Raw genomic sequence first — 22,249 nt, 5'->3', positions numbered from 1 at the left:
ATAGTGGATGAAGCAGTGTGGTCGTATGTCATATTACCCTGTGGTGCTCGCCTATACTAACAGTTAACGTAATCGATTTTGCAAGCTCTGTTATTAATGCCTAAAAAGCATTTCGAGTTAAAAAAGGAAAATTTCCGAACCATTTACGCTTGCGTACACACACCTAACACTCAACAGGATAGCAAGGCGTGTTCCATGAAGGATGCACATGGTATTACTTTTTCTCCAGAAACGCGGGCACGTACTCATGATGAAACTGACATTTTAGCAATGGAAGAGGGTCGCAAATGTTCTTTGTCTTGAGCCTTAACAGCTTGAACAGAGTTGTGTAACGATGCTGCGTTCGACAGTCATGAGATGGTTTGCGCGCTCATATATGCTTGAATCGGTTATAATGGCGGCTTGGGCGAGTTGGTGATGCGACCTATACCACGTACAGCGCACACAAGGACGAGACGCAACAGAAAGAATGACGCACAAACGCACGTCGTTGGGCGTCCCCTTTGTCATCAGTACTGTCACCATAAGCTACTTCTAGCAGAGCAAGTTGGAGACATGTCGCAATAGTCAGGTGGTCTCAATTGTCAACATTCATGTTCAGCGTCAGCGTCATCCATAACGTGAATTTACGTCATTTGGTTTCCTGCCTGCCATCATGCAGCAGTCAGTGAACAATTAGCGGTGTTCGCTGCTTGTTGTAGGCACGAATGCTTTTTGCAGGTGTGAGCTTGAATACATTCATTCGTGTAAGAGCTACTGCATCGTTTTCAATCGGTGGGCGGGATACATTCTATGTGCTACTGTACCATTCATATAAGCGGGGCTACGAAATGTTCTATCAGGCCAATAGGAGACGCTTATCTTCAGCTCCGTAATTGTATGTATACTTAGTACGCAGTTGCGGGATTAACATACACCTGTGACAAGCGGAGCATGTTTCTGGCACCATACTATATAATTGCTTTAAAAACGTCCATATTCGGTGCTCTTCGGCTTGCACAACCGTGGCATGCGTGCTAGTTTAGTGTATGTGCTCCGTTACACTCCGTACCACATGATGAGCTGTCCGAGGTTAAGCATGACGTCGTTGACGGCCACGAATAGCTCGATGAATCCGCGGCAGCTCTCACAGAGGATGGCCAGGACTGCGCCCAGCAGCACGCTGACTATGGTCATGCCCATGTAGTTCGGGATGTTCGTGCGTCGTATCACAGGCGTCTGGCTCTCCAAGCTGATGTCTGCCATTGAAAAAAAAAAGAACGTTTTATCTATTCTGTGGACATAAACTGATAATACATATAAACTGTCCACGGACAGTGTAGCAGAAAAAGGCGCTCTCGACTGCGAAGCCAGTGCTGCTGCCTGTACGGTAGAGAAGGTCCCTCTGACACCTGTCGGGCTAGGTGACTTTCGATTTTGTGTCTTTTTACCTGTCCTCAACGATCGAATAAGCCTTGATATTTATTGTGTGCCTTCTGCCTCATTAAGGTGAGGAATTGCAACGACATGCACGCGCCCTGCAAACGAAACTTAAGTTTGCGTTATACTGCGCACGAGATGTGCGGTTGCGCAAATTTTCTATTATCAGTTTCTACATTGGATTTCGTTTCCTCAGAGCGATACGAGGATGTTGGTTGGGAGAAGAATGTGAATGCGAAAATAATAGAATGCCCCCATACCATCTTCGTAATGCATTCAACTCCGGCCCTCACTTACCAACTGATCCTGGTAGGAAGTATCAAAGATGACTTTTTTTTTTTTTTTTTCAAAGCTTGAGTGCATTCCACGTCAAAACAGTGCTCTCGAAGGTGGATATCATCCACGTATCCAGCCTACCTAAGTATGCACATATTGTGAATGAACATTACTCATGATCATTTCACTGAACTTCAAACTTCACTGTTACTTCAAACAAGTGGTCGTTGTGGGCTGGATTTGAGCACCACTTATAAACAAAGCGCCGTTTTGACGCATACACTTTGTACCTGCCTCTTTCTCAGTGACCTTCCATCTTGGGTAGTCACGAGGCTGTTAACATGATGTCACGGACGCCGCGTATTTCTATGATACAAAATTGGCAGAGGCACCGTGATCGAATGAATGAGAAATGTTTGCTTTTGCAAATCAGTGCTTCACTGTAAGCGCACATGACGGCCGCTCTAGAATTTCCGCCTTCAGATCCGAACCTTCCTTGCAGATAGTACTGCGATTTTAGCATGACGCTGTAGGGTCTAGATTTGATGGTATGTTGCTCTTTACGAATGACTTTGATATCGATAGTATATTGCTACTGGACACACAACGCCTGTCACAATAGACGCCTTTTCAATCAAAGGTAACGCGTTTCTATCATGCATGCATCCTCGCTAGTATATGAACGAACAATGGGGCTTACTGGTTTCTTTTCCCGTGCTGTTTATCTCGACAACAGTGTACGGCTGTAGGCAAAGAGAGAGAGAGAGAGAGAAATAAATATGCATTGGCGTTATGAGTACACACACTGACAGATTTTTTTTTCTTGCGTTTGCCGCATAACCAATACATGTACTTACTGTGAATATAAGCGCTTCCATTAAATTCCCCGGCACCGTGTTTCTGCGAAAAAGATTACGTGTAAGGTGAGCCCTATACGTGGACACTGTTTCTCAAAACTATTCGGACAGCGCGTTTCTAGCTGTGAATAAATGCGCACTGAGAATGCATCTTCGCCACAACATCCGTGTCTATATCCCGCAACTTTGAAAGCAACCCCCAACTTTGAATGTAAGCGCCTTGACCTCCGTGATAGTCTGGCTAGTCTGGCTGATGCGAACGGACCTTCGGACGAACTAGCTCCGAAAGCTCGGAGGCTGCTCGCGCCCTTTTCTAGTTCTTTCATTCAACGATGGATGGCGCCACGGAGCTGTCCCTATTCTCTGCCGGGGGCATTTCGAATACAACGTGCGCGGCCTTCGCAGCAAGGCACTTCGCATTACTAACTGCCCTGCCGTTTGCTCGTGGTTGCGCTTAGTTTAAACGTACTTTCCCATTATCGTCTACATCACTAGTTATCGACAAGCTCCAGCACCTGGTGAGGGTGTACGTAACGGATAACAGCGCACCTTCACACAGACGCAAAAGCAGAATGAAAAGACGCACATTGGTCGCTGGCTCACAAGTAAACTTTTTATTGGAGACAGAAACTTATTATCACACTTACGAAGAGAAGCATACAACCAGTAACGAAAAGAAAATGCACCCATCTACAGTCATTGTCGAAGCATATCGTATTGAAAAGAACAAAGATGCATACATGTCATCGGTCCATCTTTAAACATGCTTTAACATGATATTTCAGACTATTCATTTCTTGCGTTAAATGAAAGTCTTACATCTACAAACCCTATAAAAGACATTGACAAACCTTAGATTACCGTTAATCATTTATTATAATAGCTTTTCTACAACCACTTTCGGTTTCTTTTTGAGTAGGATACTGTATCATGACGTCACGTCACAGCATGTGGACACTCTCTCCGCTGCGCTTGGGCGTCCGCTATGCTGCTACATCGGTGCTCACAACGAGCATGCGAGGCGACAGAGGGAGCCGGAACGAGCATCAAAATGTCGCAATGTCCTGCTCCCACGTGACCACATACATTGTCGTGACGTCACGACACAGTATTCTCCTGGGAAATGAAACCGAAACTGGCCGTGGAAAAGCTGTTATATTACATTATGTACGGCGCTCTGAGGCTTGTTTGATGAGTTTCGAGAAATATGAGTTTAGAGCTCTAGAACGCTCACTGTCGGACTAAAAAGTGAATAGTCGAAAATATGTCAGTACCCCTTTAACCGAGAAAGAAATAGCATTGATTGATATTCATAAGTGGATTTAATAACACCCCTTATCAATATTCGGAACTTGTGAATAGCGAATCGAATAGTGTCCTATTCGATTGTCACTGTTTGTAAATGTGGATATGTTGGAATACTTTCGAATATTTCAAAGCATCAAACTGCATCGATATAAACATAAAACTGCAGCAGAAATACGTTAAATGTTCACCCCCGTGGGTATAGTATAGACATAAAACATGAGAACTTGCGTGATAGACCAGGCTACGTCGCTTAGGTAGCCATACCTTGCAGACTATACGGCGATCATTCGCACTCACTGAAGAGCCCTGTGCATGCGAAGAAACTACTTGTTTGCTCCTAATGCTCCATTTGTGCTTTTAATAAACAAGGCTTCATAACGTGTTATGTAATGACAGAAACGGGCTAACTTGAAGAATACTGAGATGTAAACATCGTTTTGTGTTATGACGACGGCTCTCCATTATTCAAAATCTATTGGATATTCGATTCGATTCGCTTCTGGCACAATTCGATTCGTGTTGGATTCTGTCTCAGAAATCGCTATTCGCACACCCCTAGCATTTATTGACGGGATGCGGCAGGCGAAAAACCAGCGCAGCATCCACAGAACAACAGCCTCGGTACCAGCAGCTCGCGATCTGCACTCGAGACCTATATCGATGACAGTTCCCCAGTGCTGCTTGCGTCTGTCTCGGCTTCTTCACTACAATACCATCATTCGGACGTCATACGTATGGGGCCAATAAAAGTATTGTTGCTTGTGTACAATTGTAGATCGGTGTATTTTCATTGTTTGTTGTATGTTCAACCATGCATCTGTTCCAACTGGCCCAGATCTAAGCTCTCGTGATTAGACTAGCAGAGGCATGGGCAAAAAGAGGGTAGGAATAGTTCTTTTACAGCAATATCTGTTGACATTTAATGGCTCTATATTAGATGTGTGTGCTGGAGTCGTCGGCGTTATTCGTAAGTGCTTATAGTTTCGGACTGCTGCTCAATGAAGAAACAAGACTGTTGGCGAACGGTGCACCTTGCGTGTGTCTTGCGCGCCAAAACCAACTAACAATCCCAATGAGATTAGAACGTCCGCTTAGGGATTGTGTGCGACACAGGTCCTATACTCAAACGAGAAGACTAACGCCGCATGAGCAAAGATACAGCTGAACACCGACAAATGCAGAAGACCTGACCGCTAGATCGATCTATTTATTCAGTTATCGCACAGGCTCCCGAAGGAGTATTGCGTGAAGGGGTGATTCAAGGAAAGCACAAAAAAAAGGGAGCAAAAATAAATTATGCAATGATAGCTGATAAGATCAAAATACCGACTCACTGACATAAATATAAATAATGTGATGAAGGAAACAATTAAAACGTATACAACTTCGTCTTAGATAACTTAAATGCACAGTACGGTTAGTGTAGACGGATTATGCAAATAATATACTTGAGTGTGCTCTGTAGGATGGAGGTCCACAGAGTGATTGTGCTTGAGGTACAGTGTGGCCAGTAATATATAGTCCCTACGAACCCACTATTCAAACACTGTTAAAGCGCAATATAATATCTGGGAAATGGGAAGACTCACAGCAGTGGGCTCCGGCGTTGCGTAAGCTATATTTCTGAATAGCAGTTTCTCTGTAATGTACGTACACTGGTTCTCTGCTTTCTTGTCTGTCCATATAAAAAAAAATGCATGTGGGACTTGAACATTTTGCCTAAACCAGCACTATGGGCTCTGCCGCTTCACCTTTGTGACGTCATGTTCTTTGATTTGTCTATAACAAATACTTCGCTCATAACAAGCCTCTAATTTGGATCAAAGTCGAAGAACTGCCCTAGCGACGGTTTCTACAAACCGCTTTACAGTATACTTGCGGAAAGGTCATGTATATAGTGCATAGGACAGGTAATCCTTGATGATGTATAATAACAAAATAGGTGCGAGCAGAAGGGAAACGCAGTAGAGCGAGGCTAAGCACTACACAGAGTTACGGGATTAAGAAATTTGAGGGCATAGGGTGAGTTCTGGTGTCGCAGGGCATCTTTGGGAGACGTGTTCCACCAGCATTGCACTTAACTCGGCGTCTCCTGTCTCTCGGTCTTGCATCGTTTTCTGGCTTCCCGAGCTACCTGTGTCTGTAAAAGTCTGCTCATTGCTACTTGTACATGTTGTATGAGAGTAGTTTTATTTAACTATGTGCTTTTGTTTGTTTTACAACTTAATGGACTTGACTCAACATAGCGACTTGTCTGCCTAACGACAAATTTTTCTATTAGGTGACCGGCGATTTTTTTATCGACGTGACCGCACAACTTGCGACATTTCAGCGACCTTGAGGTTAGAAATGTTTTGAAAATCGCTTTCCTTAGCATGCACTTTTATTATTCAAAAGCTATATACATTTAAGCGGCCGAAATTGGCAGTATGATGCGTGATCTCTGTGACCATAATGAAAGAAAAGTTGTTTTTTCATTGGTGGTAGTCACACTGCTTCACAGCGCGGTGGCCTTCACCGGATTCACATTGCGCTGACAATTTTTTTTTTCAAGTCCTTACAAAAGCTGTTTGAATGGGTCAGATAACGCTGTGGGTTGAGCACGTTCACTATACATGCGTTCGATTGGTGAACATTTGCAGGTGTAGGGGCAAATAAGTTTGACTATACCTATTGCAACATATTTTACGGTGAGATTTAGAAAGCGGTAGGTGAACAATAAGACCGATCGACTTTACAAGGGCGTAGATGTCGGAACGGTTGGAATCGTTCACGCTAGTCTGAACAGACCACTTCTTTTTCTCATTGATTTTGGACAAATCATTATCACACGGAGCTTTCATCTATATCAAAGAGCGTAGGTGCAGGACCTGACCTGTATATATGTCACGTAATTGTCATTGCCTATGTCAACATGCGGTCAAGTGCGTGTCGCAGAATTTAGCTTTCCCTTCAGGAGTGCCGAGGACTAGAAAATGTGCTGGCGTAATGTGGGCCAAGTGCCTTTTCGTGCTGGGAACTTCAGATAACTCGTGTTCATTGGAATCAGGCTGGATTTGTAGCCTCACAATCTGAAGGTAAACGATATCAGTGAAACAAAAGTCCTCTACATTTTGCTGGTCAGTCCATTACTTATTACTAACTTGCATGGACACTAGGCAAAGGTGAAACGTGTTGGCAGATAACTTACTCCACGTTAGCATATATTATAGTGTTCCAAAACGCCTACGTTACTTAAAAGCCCACTAAAGGGAAAAATTATTTCTTCTGTATCAGTAGATTACCCTTCCACAATACCGAAAACACCACTCTTAACGCGAGAAGCCGCTTGGTAAGCCAGAAAGAAACGAAAAACACAGAGGCGAGTGGCGATGCCACCTTGAAGTTCCGGCACCAGCTCACCATTACGTCATCGATTTTGACAGCGTTTTCTAGGTCTCAGTTAATTTTTTAGGGGTAAAGATTGACTACGTTGTGTTCTAAAGGAGCCCAAGACTGAATATGGCAAGTTTCGCTAACATTTACTGAGCCAACGTGGCCCTAATACGAAAAGTTACTTTAGAAGCCGTGACGTCAGACTGAAATGCTGACGTTGTGGTTTCCGCGCGAAAAAAAACAAAAAAACTTTGACCTTCGTTTTCTCTTCTAATAATTGACCTATTTCGGTGTAATTACCGACAGCAGAGTTTTCAAAGAATACTTTATCAGTCTAAGCTGATTTATTGTTTTGCTTTAGTGTCTTCTTAAAATTAGCTAAAGTTATGTAGCGACAATTTTAGTGACCTTGGAGTAAAATTTAACTATCTGCTGTGGACCGTCTGCTGGGGCACGTCAGACGGGATGAGTTAGAAAAAGCCCCAAATCTTCCGTAATCGACAAACGACTCTCACGGTACAGGCGTGACTCGGATAACGTCACCCCAGCTTAGTTCTGACACTAATGTAAATTTTTGTGCAACCAAGGCTGGTTGGAGTGTACATGAGCATAAAATAATTGATCTCCTTCTACTATACAGCTAACTACAAAATCTTGCAAAGCTCGCAACGTGAAAGGCGCGTTCAAACACACACACATATACAGGGTGTTTCAGCGAACACTTTCAAAAATTCTTTAAGGTTGCCTGTAGCAGATAGCACAATTCTAGTTCATGAGCTGGTCTACTCGAGGAGGCGGACATTACTTACACAAGAAATTGAATTGCATAATCGAATAATTACCAAAAAATCACTAATTAAGTTTTTAACTAATTACCTGATGGCCCATATTGCAATTTACAAATTGTAGCCGTGGAGTTCGCGAGGCGGATCCACCTGGAATTAATTCTCCGGATGACACCAGCTTCGACATAATAATTCCCGAACTTTGCGGTGAAATGCATTGGAGTTCCAGTTAGCTTGTTAATAAAACGTCGCTTTATCCATTGAAGCACAAAATTAACTGGAACGCCAATGCATTTCTCCGCAAAGTTCGGGAATTAATATCTCGAAGCTGGTGTCATCCGGAGAATTAATTCCAGGTGCATCCGCCTTGCGAACTCCACGGCTACAATTTGTAAATTGCAATATGGGCCATCAGGTAATTAGTTAAAAACTTAATTAGTGAATTTTTGTTGATTAGTCGATTATGCATTTAAATTTTTTGTGGAAGTAATGTCCGCCTCCTCGAGTAGACCAGCTCATGAACTAGAATTGGGATATCTGCCACAGACAACCTTAAAGAAATTTTGAAAGTGTTCGCTGAAACACCCTGTATATAAAAGAATGTGATAACGTCTAAGTCGCAGCCCTTTGACATAACGGAATTTGCATGGTCGCGTCGTTAGAGCTCGGTTGCAGGCTGTGCACAGCAAGACATCCTTCTAAGAGCAATGCCTGTCACAAAGACTTGTGTCGTTACCAAACCTTACTATATTTATTTATTTTATTTATTTATTTATTTATTTATTTATTTATTTATTTATTTATTTATTTATTTATTTATTTATTTATTTGTTTATTTATTTATTTATTTATTTATTTATTTATTTATTTATTTCAAGAAACCCCTAAAGGCCCTCACAACGAGGGTATTACATAGGGGGTGAAAAAAATTGTATGGCAATCTAGAGAAGTAATAGGCAAGAAGAATAAAATGTGGAAGCACAGCAACAATCAAGGAACCATAATGAGAAAACGCAACATAATAAACAGAACACACACACACACACAGACACACACACAAAAAAGAAAAATCAAACATTGCGGTAAACAGAACAGAACTAGAAGAAAAGTTACTTATCACATTCATTTTTTAGAAGTTCTTGAAATTTCGATGTGTTTATTTCAGTTGCGATTGTACCAGGCAGTTGGTTCCACTCAATAATGGTTTTGGGTATGAATGAGTTCGCAAAAGATGAAGTGCGGCAAATGATGCGTTTGATCTTGAAAGGATGGTCACGGCGGGGAAAGAAGGCCGATGGTGATTGAAAGAAATCGTCATGAAGCAACGGATGATGGTAAATTTTGTGAAAAAGAGTTAAGCGAGCAAGTTTGCGACGATGGGAGAGGTTAACAAGACCAGCACGAGCTTTTAACGCCGTGACGCTAGTGAAACGTGAGTAATCTGAAAAAATGAAACGAGCAGCACGGTTTTGCAGGGATTCGATGTTATCTATGATGTAGGCTTGATCCGGGTCCCATATGGCTGAAGCGTATTCGATTTTAGGTCGGATTAAGGTGATATAAGCAAGTTTACGCACAGGCGCAGGAGCATGTCGAAGGTTACGTTTTAATAAGCCAAGAGAACGGCTAGCAGCTGCTAGAATCAGATCAATGTGATAGTTCCAGGTTAAGTCAGACAGTAGGTGAACACCTAAATATTTGTAAGTAGAAGCTGCCTCAACTGCTACGTCATTAATGGTGTATTTGGTTGGAATGCGGCAAGAGTTTCTTGTAAAGGAGACGAGCTTTGTCTTAGAGTGGTTTAGAGTCATTTGCCACGATGAACACCAAGTGTTAATTGAATCGAGATCAGTTTGTAAATATTGGTGGTCAGTTTCACTTTTAATGGCTCTGTACACAACACAGTCGTCAGCGAACAGTCTAATTTTGGACGATACACAGTTAGGTAAATCATTAATAAATATTAGAAAGAGCAGGGGACCAAGCACGCTCCCCTGGGGTACACCAGATGTGACTTGAGCCATTGAAGAGTTAGAACCATTAACAGCGGTGAACTGAACGCGAGATGAGAGGAAGTCTTTAATCCATGCTAGAACCTGAGGGTTAATATTGAGATGCGATAACTTGAGTAGTAATCTATGGTGGGGGACCCGATCAAATGCCTTAGAAAAATCGAGAAACAAAGCGTCGACTTGAATCCCGGCGTCTATTAAAGTAAATAAGTCGTTAGTAAATCCAGAAAGCTGAGTGTCGCAAGAGAATCCCTTGCGAAAACCGTGCTGATATTTAAATATGATGTTGTGATCTTCAAGATAATTAATGATCTGGGTGTGGATGACATGTTCAAGGAGCTTTGAGAAGGTGCATGTCAATGAAATGGGTCTATAGTTTAGGGGATCAGAGCGGACGCCAGATTTGAAAATTGGCACTACTAATATTAGTCATATTATTCATTAGTCATATTATTCCCTCACTGGTCCTACAACCTAAATGGACGAGGCGCCCGTAGATGTACGCCAGCTTACAGGAGCAACAATGAAATTAAATGTGCTTTCAGCGCTTTGGCTACTGGGGGTATAGGAAAAGAAATGACATTACGCCGGTGCGCCTGCAGTCACAGTGTATTGGATTTGGTGTGTAATATCCAAGACACCAGAGTTACATCGGTCTTCCTCAAGTAAGAGCAGAAATGAACTGCTTTTTGCTTAAATAAATTGGCGGGTGAGACTCAGAAACGTCGTTTCTGAAAACTTTCCCGGTTCTCCTTAACGCTGAACCCGTTATGAACCCGTACGAGCCTGTTCATACCTGTTCGAACCGAACGTTATGTTTTTGCTCCGGAGCTGAACCTTTACCGAACCGAAAATATTCAGTAGGCTGAGCCTGAACCCGAACTAAACCTGAAATATGTTGGGTGCAACATCCTGCACCTGCCTGCAGCACGAAGCTACGAAGAAAACCCATACGGAAAACCCATAAGGAAAGCTTCGCAGATGAATTCAGAAAAAAAGTTTTGCCCGAAAGGCGAAGCATCGATTGCGATAGCAAATTAGTAGACAGCTATACGGAGTAAGGATAGTAGTTTTATCTGCCGTATAAAGTTATAAATATTCGCTTACTGACTAAACAAGCGAGCACGGTGTTACGCGCGCACAGGTAAACATGAAACTCGTCAAACCGCGGGAGTGAGAAAGCGCGCTAGCGGCAGCGAGCAAATTGACCTTCGCGCTGCCTCTCGTGTCTACGGCAGCAGACGACAGCCTACGAACCTGCAGGCGTCAAAGACAATGTTTACGTAGTGCGTCCTGCCGCGGGTGGGCCTCACGTCGGTGACGTCGATGCGGCGCGCAGGGTTGCCCGGGTTCAGGGAGACGGCGAGCGCGTATGCGACGGCCATGGCCATTGCCTTGCTGACGACGTAGAAGGTGAACGCCAGGAGGCCCACACGGCGCGCGGCGGCCAGCCCCGCGGTGGCAATGCTGGCCACCAGCATGCTTGTCAGCAACGGGATCACCACCACGCCGGCCAGCCGCAGGAAGATCTCGCCCGGAAACGCCATGTACGAGATGTGTCGGCGCGTCCACGCGCCTGAAATGTCATTCATCGCAATGAGCTAGCGACTCGCCGTGGAAGCTTAGTGGATTTTGTGTTGCGCTGATAAGCACGAGGTCGAGGGACGACATCCCGGCCACGGCGGCCGTATTTCGATGGGGGCGGAATGCAAAAAAAAAAAAAAAAAAAAAAGCCCGTGTACTGTGCATTGGGTGCACGTTAAAGAACCCCAGGTGGTCAAAATTAATCCGGAGTCTCTCACTTCGGCGTGCCTCACAATCAGATCTTGGTTTTGGAACGTAAAAGCCCAGAATTTCATTTAGTGAGCTAGTGTGTTGTGTTGTGGGCTGCATTGAACAAACTCGTGCAACCTACGGGGTGTTCATTTTTAAGCTTCACGGAATTTTTAGAAATCGCCTGTGGCAGGTAGCATAATTATTATCGTTGAGCGGGGTTATTAATTATTATCGTTGAGGCGGACATTAGTAGCACGAGAAATCGAAATACATGTTCAATTAATGAACAAAAATTCACTAATTAACTTCTTAGTTCATTACTTTGCTACACATATTGCAATTTACGAATTGAAGCCGTTGAGCTTGTCAGACGTATCCACATGGAATGAATTTCCAGAATGACACCAGTTTGGAGATATGTGCCATCAAACTCGCCGTAAAAAATGCGCTGTTCCACTTATTTAAAAAAAAAATCAAAATGCTGTTTTATACGTTCAAGCACAAAAGTAACTGGAACGCCCATCTCCTTCGTCCCACACTTTGGGAAATAATATGTGGAAACTGGTGTCATCCTTGAAATTCATTTCAAGTGGATGCGTCTTGCAAACCCACCGGCTACAATTCGTAAATTGCAATATGCGTCGTAAAGTAATTAAGTGAGAAGTTAATTAGTGAATCTTTCTGAATTAGTTGAATATGTGTTTCGATTTCTCGTGCTACTAATGTCCGCCTCTTCGAATAACCCAGCTCAACGATAAGAATTATGCTACCTGCCACAGGCGATTTAAAAAAAAAATTCCGTAAAGCTCAATTTTGAACACCCGGTATATCGCGCATATCCAATAACACCATATGATGATTTTATCAACAGCGGATGAAAAAGGAGGGGAAAAAATTAAGTTTCGGGGTTTTGTGTGCCGAGTCTAGGATCAGATTATGAGGCACGCAGTAGTGGAGCGCTCCGGACTAATCTTGATCACTTGAGGTTCTTCAACGTGCCCTGTATGCAGGGTACACGAGCGTTCTTGCATGGCGCCCCCCCCCCCCCCCCCCCCCCCCCCATCGGAATGCGGGCGCCGCGTCCAGGTTCAAACTCACGGCATCGTGCTCTGCTGTGCAACGCCGTATCCACTGGGCTATCGCGTCGGGAAGCAGAATGAAGCCTAAGCCCGTAGCTCCAGTTAGCTGGAGCTCCCGTTCCAGGGGCCCTTGTTTGTGTATCTAGTCCTGTTATCCCTTTATCTTCACCTCTAACGTCCTGCAATCCCCTTGTCTTATTTGCATCAATTTCGGTTTTGCTGGGATATCATACGATCACATGGAGTGACTGGAAATGGGATATAGTCATATGCTTTTTTTTTCTCTCCCTCTTTTTAATAGTGCGCGATTGTGTACGCGATGAGCGGACAGTTAGCTGGTGGAAGGCGCAAGTGAGTGCCCTTTACTATCCGATAACAAAGGCAGTATTGGTAACTATTATGTGCGGATGGATGCTTATTCTCCCATGACTAACCGCATTGCTTCACAATGGAGTAAGTTTACTCTACCTTTAACTGAACAAAGTTAATCCATTTGGTTACGTGAGAACTCTCCGAAGTGAAGTTGCGCATAGCAGAAGCACCTACACCCGCTTAGGTATTTGCTACTAGCACTCTGTTTCTAGTGCGCGGGAACTGAAACAGCAGCCTCCACACCGCTGTCCAGATTATTTTCAGTCCGTACAATTTTTTTTTTAAATAAAGAAAAAGATAGCACAACTCAATTACAAGATTAACGGAGCACTCATTACAAACGCACCTTACGTTTGTACACGTTCCTTCAACGCAAGTAATTTAAATGCGTCCACCGCAAATGAAATTCTCGGTATCACTTTTTGCGAGGCACGTCTTACAAGTAATTGGTTGACAGAATGATGTCGAGGTCAGTGGTTAGAGGTCAACGGTTAGTCGCAGGAGGTTGGTGCGCGACTATGGCCACCCTCTACCCACCCCTGCCAACACTTTCACCTGTGTTCTCTAAACCTAGAGCTGATTTTAAACCACATAATATTCGCCTGTTTTGTCACGGTACAACCAATGTCACACCTCTGAACGCGCCGCTTTTTAAAAGCGCGCTTGTGTTTCGCAGCACGCAATTAAGCGAGCCAAAGAACACGACGCGAGGGTGAAGGTTCAATGCAATCGTGCCTTCGGTGTTCCTGGTGAGGAATCCGAGTCCGAGGCCGGCCACGATGGAGCTGCTGGTGAGGAAGAAAAGCATGTTGCCGACGAGGAACGAGATGCCTGTTCTCTCCCCGGTCAGGCTCCCCACGTCCGTGTCGGCCTGTTCAATGGTGGGAACAAAGGTCGTTCGATGCTCGGTCCAAGCAGCTAGATTCATTAATCATCTCTGAGGAAACATGTCAATTCGTTGACCGCCTGTGCGGTTTCTCAGCCACTACCTCAAATTGCGGATGCCCCGTGCTCTCTGTGAATTGCGCGGTCATTGCGGTCTACGCGCCGGATACATCTAACGGGAGACCGAGAGCACTGGAATCGAATCGCGAGGCTTGCAACGGCTTAGAGTGGTGGTGACACACATGGGAGGCCGAAATCCATACCCCATTTATCTAGGTGATCTCAATCCTCAACCTCCTCGCCTTCGTTTCTTTCTCTTATTTTTCTCTTCGCGCGCATTATACATCGTTGCGCAGTAAACAAATGGTCGTCAGTCAGCGCGGCGTGATCGTGTGCTCCCTGTGTCAAGTTTCATGGGCTATTGTTTTAACCGAGAGTGTTGGGGGCACTAACGCGTTCGAATCGCTTCGCCGGCCCACCGCGTGCGTCTCGTTAAGAGTGCTGTCATCAGGACGCGAACTGAGAAAAGGAGGACATCCTCTACAAAGGGCCAATAAGAGGAGACTCATTTTCTTGTTCTCTTTTCGCGCAACTCGGACCCTTGGTCCAGTTTCCTGCCTCTTCCCACCTCGCATCTCACTTCTTGCGTGGTTCTTTTTTTTTATTTCTTTTTTTTTTTGCACGAACACACAGTTCATACCGTTCCAGGGATGCAGAGGTGTGTTTTCAACTTGCGTCATTCGATTGATCATCAACAACCCATTCAAGTTTACCGGAGCAGTGGTATTCGGCAGAGAGAACACTGTACATAGATTCCTTGCACAGAAATTAATTGCACACAAACTACAAACCTGCCTGCATTTCACTCCTATTGCTAGCTCAACTGAATAATATACAAGGTGATCATTCTGAAGCTGTATGGACTTTTTCAAAAAATAGCCTGTTGCAGATAACATAATTCTAGTCCCTGAGCTGGATTATGAAGACAAGGGGACATTACTTACGCGATAAACCAAACACATATTCAACTAATGAACAAAAATGCGTTTATCAACTTCTTAATTTTATTTATTTATGGCACATATTGCAATTTATCAATTGTACAATGTAGCAGGCGAGTTTGCAAGACGTATCTTATTTGTAATGAATTTCCAGAATTACACCAGCTTAAAGATATGCGCCATCAAACTCGCCATAAAAAGGCACTGTTGTTCCACTTAATGTTTTAAGAAAACGCTATTTCATACATTGAAGCCCAAAAGTAACTGGAGTGACCATGTATTTCGTCCCACACTTTGGTAAATAATATCTGGAAGCTGGTGGCAACCTGGAAATTTATTTTAAGTGAATACGTCTTACAAACTCATCGACTACAATTCGTAAATTGGAATATGTGCTTTAAAATAAAAAATTTAGGAAGTTAATTACTGATTTTTTGTTAATTAGTTGAAAATGTATTTCGATATATCGTGCTAGTAATGTCCACCTCTTCGAATAGTCCAGCTCAAGGACATGAATTACGCTATCTGCCACAGGTGATTTTTAAAGAAATTCCGTAGGGCTTAAAGTGCATCACCCCGTATGTTGTAGTATGCGAAAACACCCGTGTACTTAAATTTAGGTGCGCGTAAAGAACCCCAGGTGGTCCATATTATTCCGGAGTCCCCCACTACGGCGTGCCTCATAATCAGATCGTGGTTTTGGAACGTAAAACGCCAAAATTTTTTTTTTTTCGTCTACCTACAAATGACTAATGTGCTCCTATAACCAACCGATAACAGTTGTTAACTTTGGAGCATACGGACCCACATTCACTTTTTCTACAAAAAACGGCGTCGTGCATTCCGTTTTGCGTGGCTCACAAACCTCGCACAATGTTCGTGCAAGCGCAATCGCTTACATAAACCCTCAAGCCAAATAATGGCCTGACCTTCGCCTCGACGCTGTGTCTGTATGCAGTGTCTGACAGTAAAGTTCCGGAATTTCTGGTGACGTTACGTGAATAATAAGGGTAAATGTGTTTTGTGTGTAAGAATTTTCAGACACCACTTGTTTAATGAAATATTGAGACACCGCGATCGTACATATACTGCATAGCAAGCGTTTATTTGAAGATACTTCGAACAGTCTTGTCACGGGTTTATATGGAAAAGCTGGTCTGAATCGTCGTTCGTAATGAAATGGAAAAATCAGGAGCTACTCAGACTAGCTCAACTGTTAGGCCTGCTTAAGAGGGCACTGAACTGTCACGTGGTTGATTAAGTGATAATATGATGGCCAAGGTACATGCGTACTAGATTATTAGTTTAGATTCATGAGCGCTGCCATCTTGGACTTTAACAATGGCACATTCGACTGGTTCCTACCGCCCTCCAATTAGGTTTGCAGTGATGCGGAGCCTTCTCGAGACCTGAGCCAGAGAAAGGCTGCGCCAACCGAACGTACTAGGTACTCCCAGAGCAATGGGAGTGGCCACGTGATCGAGCTTCTGTCGTATCTCGGTCGCTCCCAGGTTGAAGGTGGGAGCGTCTGCGAGCACTCTGAGTTGGAGCGCGGCACTCTGAATGAACCAATCGAACGTGTTGCGAGCGCTCGGTTTCGACTTCAACGCGCTCGTGGACGCCGATAGCGTCGATAGGTTTGTCAACTGTAATGACCGTGTATTGGTTCTTACACTGTGCGAGCGCACAACGAATGGTGATGAATAGGGGGGGGGGGGGGGGGGGGGGGGGGGGGGTGTCCATCAAGTGAATATATTTTTCAGAAACGTTGTGAATATAAATGCGACGTGGATGCAAGACTCTACAGCTCTTATAGCCATGGGAAGATCGTGTCCTTGGCTTCAGTTTCGGGGCGGGCGTCACCTCTCCACAATTTCTTTGTAACCTCCTTGGGCGAGGCTCAAAATATGGATGAGCGCTGCTCGCGATAGGGAGCCTTCGTGCATTCACGCACGGCGCCAGGAACACTTGCCAACAGGACACAGGGGCAAGAAAGAAGAAGCATCGTGTCGAGTCGGTGCACTGGTGCCTTTGAGTACGTGTCTTGTTTGTCGAATTATCAGCCCTGACACTGTGCCGTGTCTTGTCATGCGTTTAGGAGCAACCATGTGCGTGACAGAAGCCGACGCAGGGCGTTGTGCTGCATAACGAAAATCTATTACTCTAATACACAAAATTTCTACAGACATCCAACGTACAGATGGTGCGGGCTGTGTGAAGTCTATCCAGACTGTGTATCGACGGTTTGTGGCGCCATTGCGTTTAGATATCAATCAACTTTTGTCTACAACGCACATATTCCTTACGCTTTGTCACTCAGTGTATAGAAAAGCAAAGCTGTCCGCAATATGTCTATGGATATACAGCCGAGGTTTCCATGAATAGTGGTCTGGTCAGGAAAGATTGCGAAGATGAAGTTGCGGTTAGCAACCAAGTCAAGGACTTAAAAAAATTGTCATATTTCGGAGGCCGTACTAGTTCCTTGGTCAAACTGACCAAGGACCCAAGATAGACGAGTGACCAAGATCAAGAGTTGAACAAATAAACCTGTATGTTTTCCCATATGTCTACGTTTACATGCCAAAGCGTCAAATGGTCCATTGAGCGAAAAAGCCGACGCCTGTAGTCTGTAGCAGCAAAACAGCACCTAAATTACCATAGGCTGCGATGCCAGCGCACGAGCGCGCCTCAACGGACGAAAGCGGTTGAAAGAGAACACCTGCAACCGCAATAGCGCGCCAGGTGTTGCGTGAGGGGAGAGGGCATTGCCGCGACGCCACGTCACCCTCGCTCTCGGAAGCCAGCGCTCGGTCCGTATATCTCTCTCTCTCTCTCTCTCACGCACATCTGGCTTAGCTGCCGCACGCGCCTGCCAGCCTTGGTGGCCGCTGCTGCTTCCTCTGTCTCTCGTCGCGAAGGACGTCGGTGGCATGCGGCGTTGGCACCACAGGCTGCTGCTGCTTGTTGGCTCGGGTACATTACTCGCAGCTGCATTACCAGCTCGCCGGTACATCGCTATGGTACATTGCTCGCAGCGCAAAACTCCAAGGACCACTCAGCGGCGTTCAATTGAACATTAATGCTTTCGCATTAGCAACCCGTAATAAGGGCTTAGAGGTCCTCGGATATTTTTTTCGTCTTTGACTTGATTAATGACAGTAACATCATCTTAATTCATGCCTGTAGATATTTTGTATAACCTGTAGACTCATTAATTTATAGACTCAGTATCTCGTACGCTCCAAAACTCTGATGGCAAATGAGAATTTTTTTTGCTGCCGATTGCCAGCAGTGCCTCAAAAGTCGCATCACATGGCCGAGGGAGTTCTGAGCAAGGAAATTCTCAAAGTCAGTGGTGAGAGCTTGGAATCATTTCATTAAGGTGCATGGTAGGTGCCACTGTCTCCTCCTTGAAGAGACACCAAGAGCTCGCTTGTTAAAGAGACGCAGTGAAGCACGGCCCATTTTATCATGCTGTATTTGAAGTCCAAAAGAGACGAGCATAGTCAGCGATATTACATATTATGTGCAGATATTATAGGTGGAATCTGCTACAACAAGGCTAACCAATGTTTCTCTAAAGCTTAGCGGAGGATGTTTAGTACTTATTCCCTGACTTCAAAACAATCGCTTTAGAGGTTCGTAGCTCAGCAGTTTTGCACAAGAATTGTGTTAGAATTTCACAACTGTGGTAAAAACTTTTATTTCAGGAACCAATAACCTGGCGCACCCAACTTTGCCGTTCTTAAAATTCGGTGGCGCCTTGGGTCATTTGAACTATGAAAAGAATGTCACAAAATAAATTCCAAGTTTCGCCCGAAAGGCGAAGTATCGATAGCGATAACAAATTAGTGGAGAGCTATACGAAGCAAGCATAGTAGTTTAATTGGCCATATAAAGTTGTAAACATTCGCTCACTAACTGAATAGACAAGCACGGTGTCATGAGCTCGCAGGTAAACATGAACACATCTCGCTCGGTGACCGCGGAAAGTCGCGGTGAAGACGCCGGAGTGAGAAAGCGCGCCAGCAGCAGTGGGCAAATTGACCTTCGCGCTGTCTCTCGTTTCGCTTCAACGCGAAGTAAACGTCGAAAGCAGAGCGCATACGGAGCTACAGGCACTCGGCGCTTGCACTTTGTCCCAATCGCAGATCGCTTTGAAGATATGGCGTCCGAGCGGCCGCATGTGAGTAGCAGCCGACGGGGCAGAACGCACTCCCCCCTCCCTCTCCGTCGCCTCGCCTCGTGCTTCGCACGCGCGATAGCCGACCGCGCGCTTCCGGCCTTCCTCGCTCGCGTGCGCTGCAATGAGCCGCGATTGCCGGCTCACTCTCGTACGCTTTCACTAGCACACACAGCGTACGGCGCGCGGCGACGATTTTATCGCCGTTGGCCTTTATACGGAACCTTACGGCGACGGTGACGACGACGGCGACGGCAGAAATGCTCTTGGAGTGTCCATATAATTGTTATCGCAATAAAATTACGGCAAACGCCATTCTCGATGGTTATCTAAGTCAGTGCGGCGCATTTCTCCCCTGCACGTGACGCGATGGCCGAGCGAACTCACGTTCATTCGGTGAATCGAAGCGCTCACTCGAGGACCGCCACATGCGCGGGCCGTTACCCCTGACGACGTCCGATCGGAACGAGAGGCGGTCGCAGACGGTACACGCCGCACCAAATTCGTCTACGACAAAGCGCTTTTGAATGTCTGCGCTCGGTCTCGATGGCTTGTTCAGCGACCGTTCGCCTGGCGTGCCGGTGTTCTCCGGCCGTGCATCGCTTCTCTTCGTGCTCGTGCTCCACGGCCCCGCGTATCTCGTCAACCCGTTGCTTCGCCTGCTGCCTTGTCGCTTCAGTACGCGTTGCATAGCTCTGTAGTCTCCGTAGAGCATTTGCACTCTTCCGCTGTTCTTCCGCGTGATAATTTTGAGGGTCCATTGTTATATCTGCAAGTAGAGGCCTACGCGCAGCATAAAGCATCTAACGCAACCGAGTCACTTTTAATTGTGGCACGCACACCCGTACCGGCGAGGGGAGCAAGGAGAGGAGGCTTCAAGCGAGCAGCAGCGTGCGAGTGGTCGCGTGGGAGAGCGCGTGCCTGCGCGTGGAGCAAGGAGGGGCCGAGCCAATAGCCGCCAGCGAGTGGGCGCATGGAGGTGCGCGTGCATCGGCGACAAGCTCTGTAACCTTGAACGGCCTCGCGTTTGACCTTGGCTCCGACTAGGCAAAGAAATGCTTCGCATTTATTATTATTATTGGCAGTTTCTTCCCTGAGGCGAAGCACTGAAAGCGTTGTAAAGGTTCAGCGTTGCCCTCGATGTCCTCACACAGTGTTTGAACAATACGCGGCGGCGACATGGCGCGACGCAGCAAGCGAGACAACTGCTGCTGTGCAGCAGGAACGCTGCCCTAGCGGATACCAGGCGTCTCACAACGCTGGCGCAATGAGAAATGCTAGCAACAGCGCTACAGCAATCGCAGGTCGATATTGCACCAGATTAGACCGACGAAAAAATGTCGGCATTTGTCAGCGACCAATGAAACTTTCGATAGATTTGGCTTGATGTTTACTATTCGTTCTGCTCAGACCACATGGTATGCAGTACCGTGTGGTACTACACTTGCGGTAAAAAAAAAGGAAAAAACGCTAGGCAGGTATTAAATTAAGCTCCAGGTTGCGCGAAACGACCGTCCATGGGCGCTTACCTTTCTTCCGATGCTCAAGTTTGGTGACTGGAAATTGGAAAGCGGTATTGGATATCTCAATGAGAGAATGTTTCACACTGCGTCTGGCTGCACATTGCTAGCATTGTCTACTTACGAATGAGTGAAGCTGAAATGCAGGTAAGAAGCAAAGTAAGGTGATACACATTCCAAAAACAAGCGAAATTAGGCCATGCGGCCACTAAATAATTACTGATGAATGCCGTTTTCGGCTTTATACTATCCGTCACGTGTTAACGAATTCCCTAATTCACGAGGTACTTTAGGTACAGCTGCGCGGCAAAACCTAGAGACCAATGCCACGAATATCTCGTTTAATTCGCAGCCTAGGCCTGCATTACGAAATCAAGTGGTACAGCCCACGACCTACTGGAACTACAGACCTGCACAGATGTCCGGCTTCTATGGGAGCAGCTTGCGCCCACTTTCGTTCAACCGGTGGCCATAGGTGGCGCTTTTATAACCTGTTCGTCTGCTACTCGGCGGGTGGCTGGGCGGCGTTCGAATGTGTGCGCCTGCTCTTCTGTAGCGGGCTGCTAGCATATGTGACAATTTCTTACGAAGACAACAGCTAGTATGTAAAAATTGTTTAAGTGTACTCATTGTGGTGGTATGTAATAACGCGTAAAATAGTACACGAATTCTTTCTAGGTTTGCTATTATGCGGAAATTTCGCGCCGCTCCAAACACACACACACACACACACACACACACACACACACACCACACACACACACACACACACACACACACACACACACACACCACACACAACACACACACACACACACACACCACACACACACACACACACACACACACACACACACACACACACCACACACACACACACACACACAAAAAAAAAAAAACTCGCTGATGGGTGATTGTTTACCCGTTTGTTCGGCCCGTCAAATAGCATCGCAAAGCTTTTATGCAACTGTGAACAGTGATGCTAGAGTCCTTGCTTTGTTCTGATTTTCATGATGGCACACAGCAATATACCACAATGTGATCGGTGACGTTATCCCATCTGTAATTAACTCAAGCAAGCTGCATGTAGCTAGGCTGAAGTTACATGCCTTCTGCAGCATCTGCAGATTCACGCAGTTTGTGTGTGGTCTGCGTATACATATCTTCTGCGTGAGTCTCTTAAATGTCCGTTGTTGATATCATATATCAAGTTCTTTATTATTGTAGTTCTTTATTACTCCATTGTACTATATTTTATCCTATGAATATTCTGGTAATCAGATTTTTTTCCTCTACTGCGAAGGCAAACGGGAGGAATTTTATCGTCTGCCGGCTGTACTCGTTGTTTTCCTTTCTTGCACCATCTCTTCCTATGTACCTCGTGATGAAATGAGAAGCAAT

At 45.3% G+C, this 22,249-nt stretch overlaps 1 protein-coding gene across 1 annotated transcript in view; it reads right to left on the bottom strand.

Annotated features, from left to right (window-relative positions):
* LOC119461993 (excitatory amino acid transporter) overlaps positions 1 to 22,249 on the bottom strand; it is a 41,064-nt gene that overhangs the window by 4,786 nt on the left and 14,029 nt on the right. Inside the window, exons 3-5 of the mRNA XM_049672380.1 lie at positions 13,995 to 14,130; positions 11,294 to 11,608; positions 1,052 to 1,238 (exon numbers count right to left, since the gene is read on the bottom strand). Coding sequence (XP_049528337.1) covers positions 1,052 to 1,238; positions 11,294 to 11,608; positions 13,995 to 14,130 — 638 coding nt within the window. The remainder of the gene's footprint in view (positions 1 to 1,051; positions 1,239 to 11,293; positions 11,609 to 13,994; positions 14,131 to 22,249) is intronic.

Source organism: Dermacentor silvarum, chromosome 8, assembly GCF_013339745.2.
Source record: "Dermacentor silvarum isolate Dsil-2018 chromosome 8, BIME_Dsil_1.4, whole genome shotgun sequence".
Lineage (NCBI taxonomy): Eukaryota > Metazoa > Arthropoda > Arachnida > Ixodida > Ixodidae > Dermacentor > Dermacentor silvarum.
Note: the sequence above shows the minus strand (reverse complement) of the source record. Positions and strands in the feature narration are given on the sequence as shown.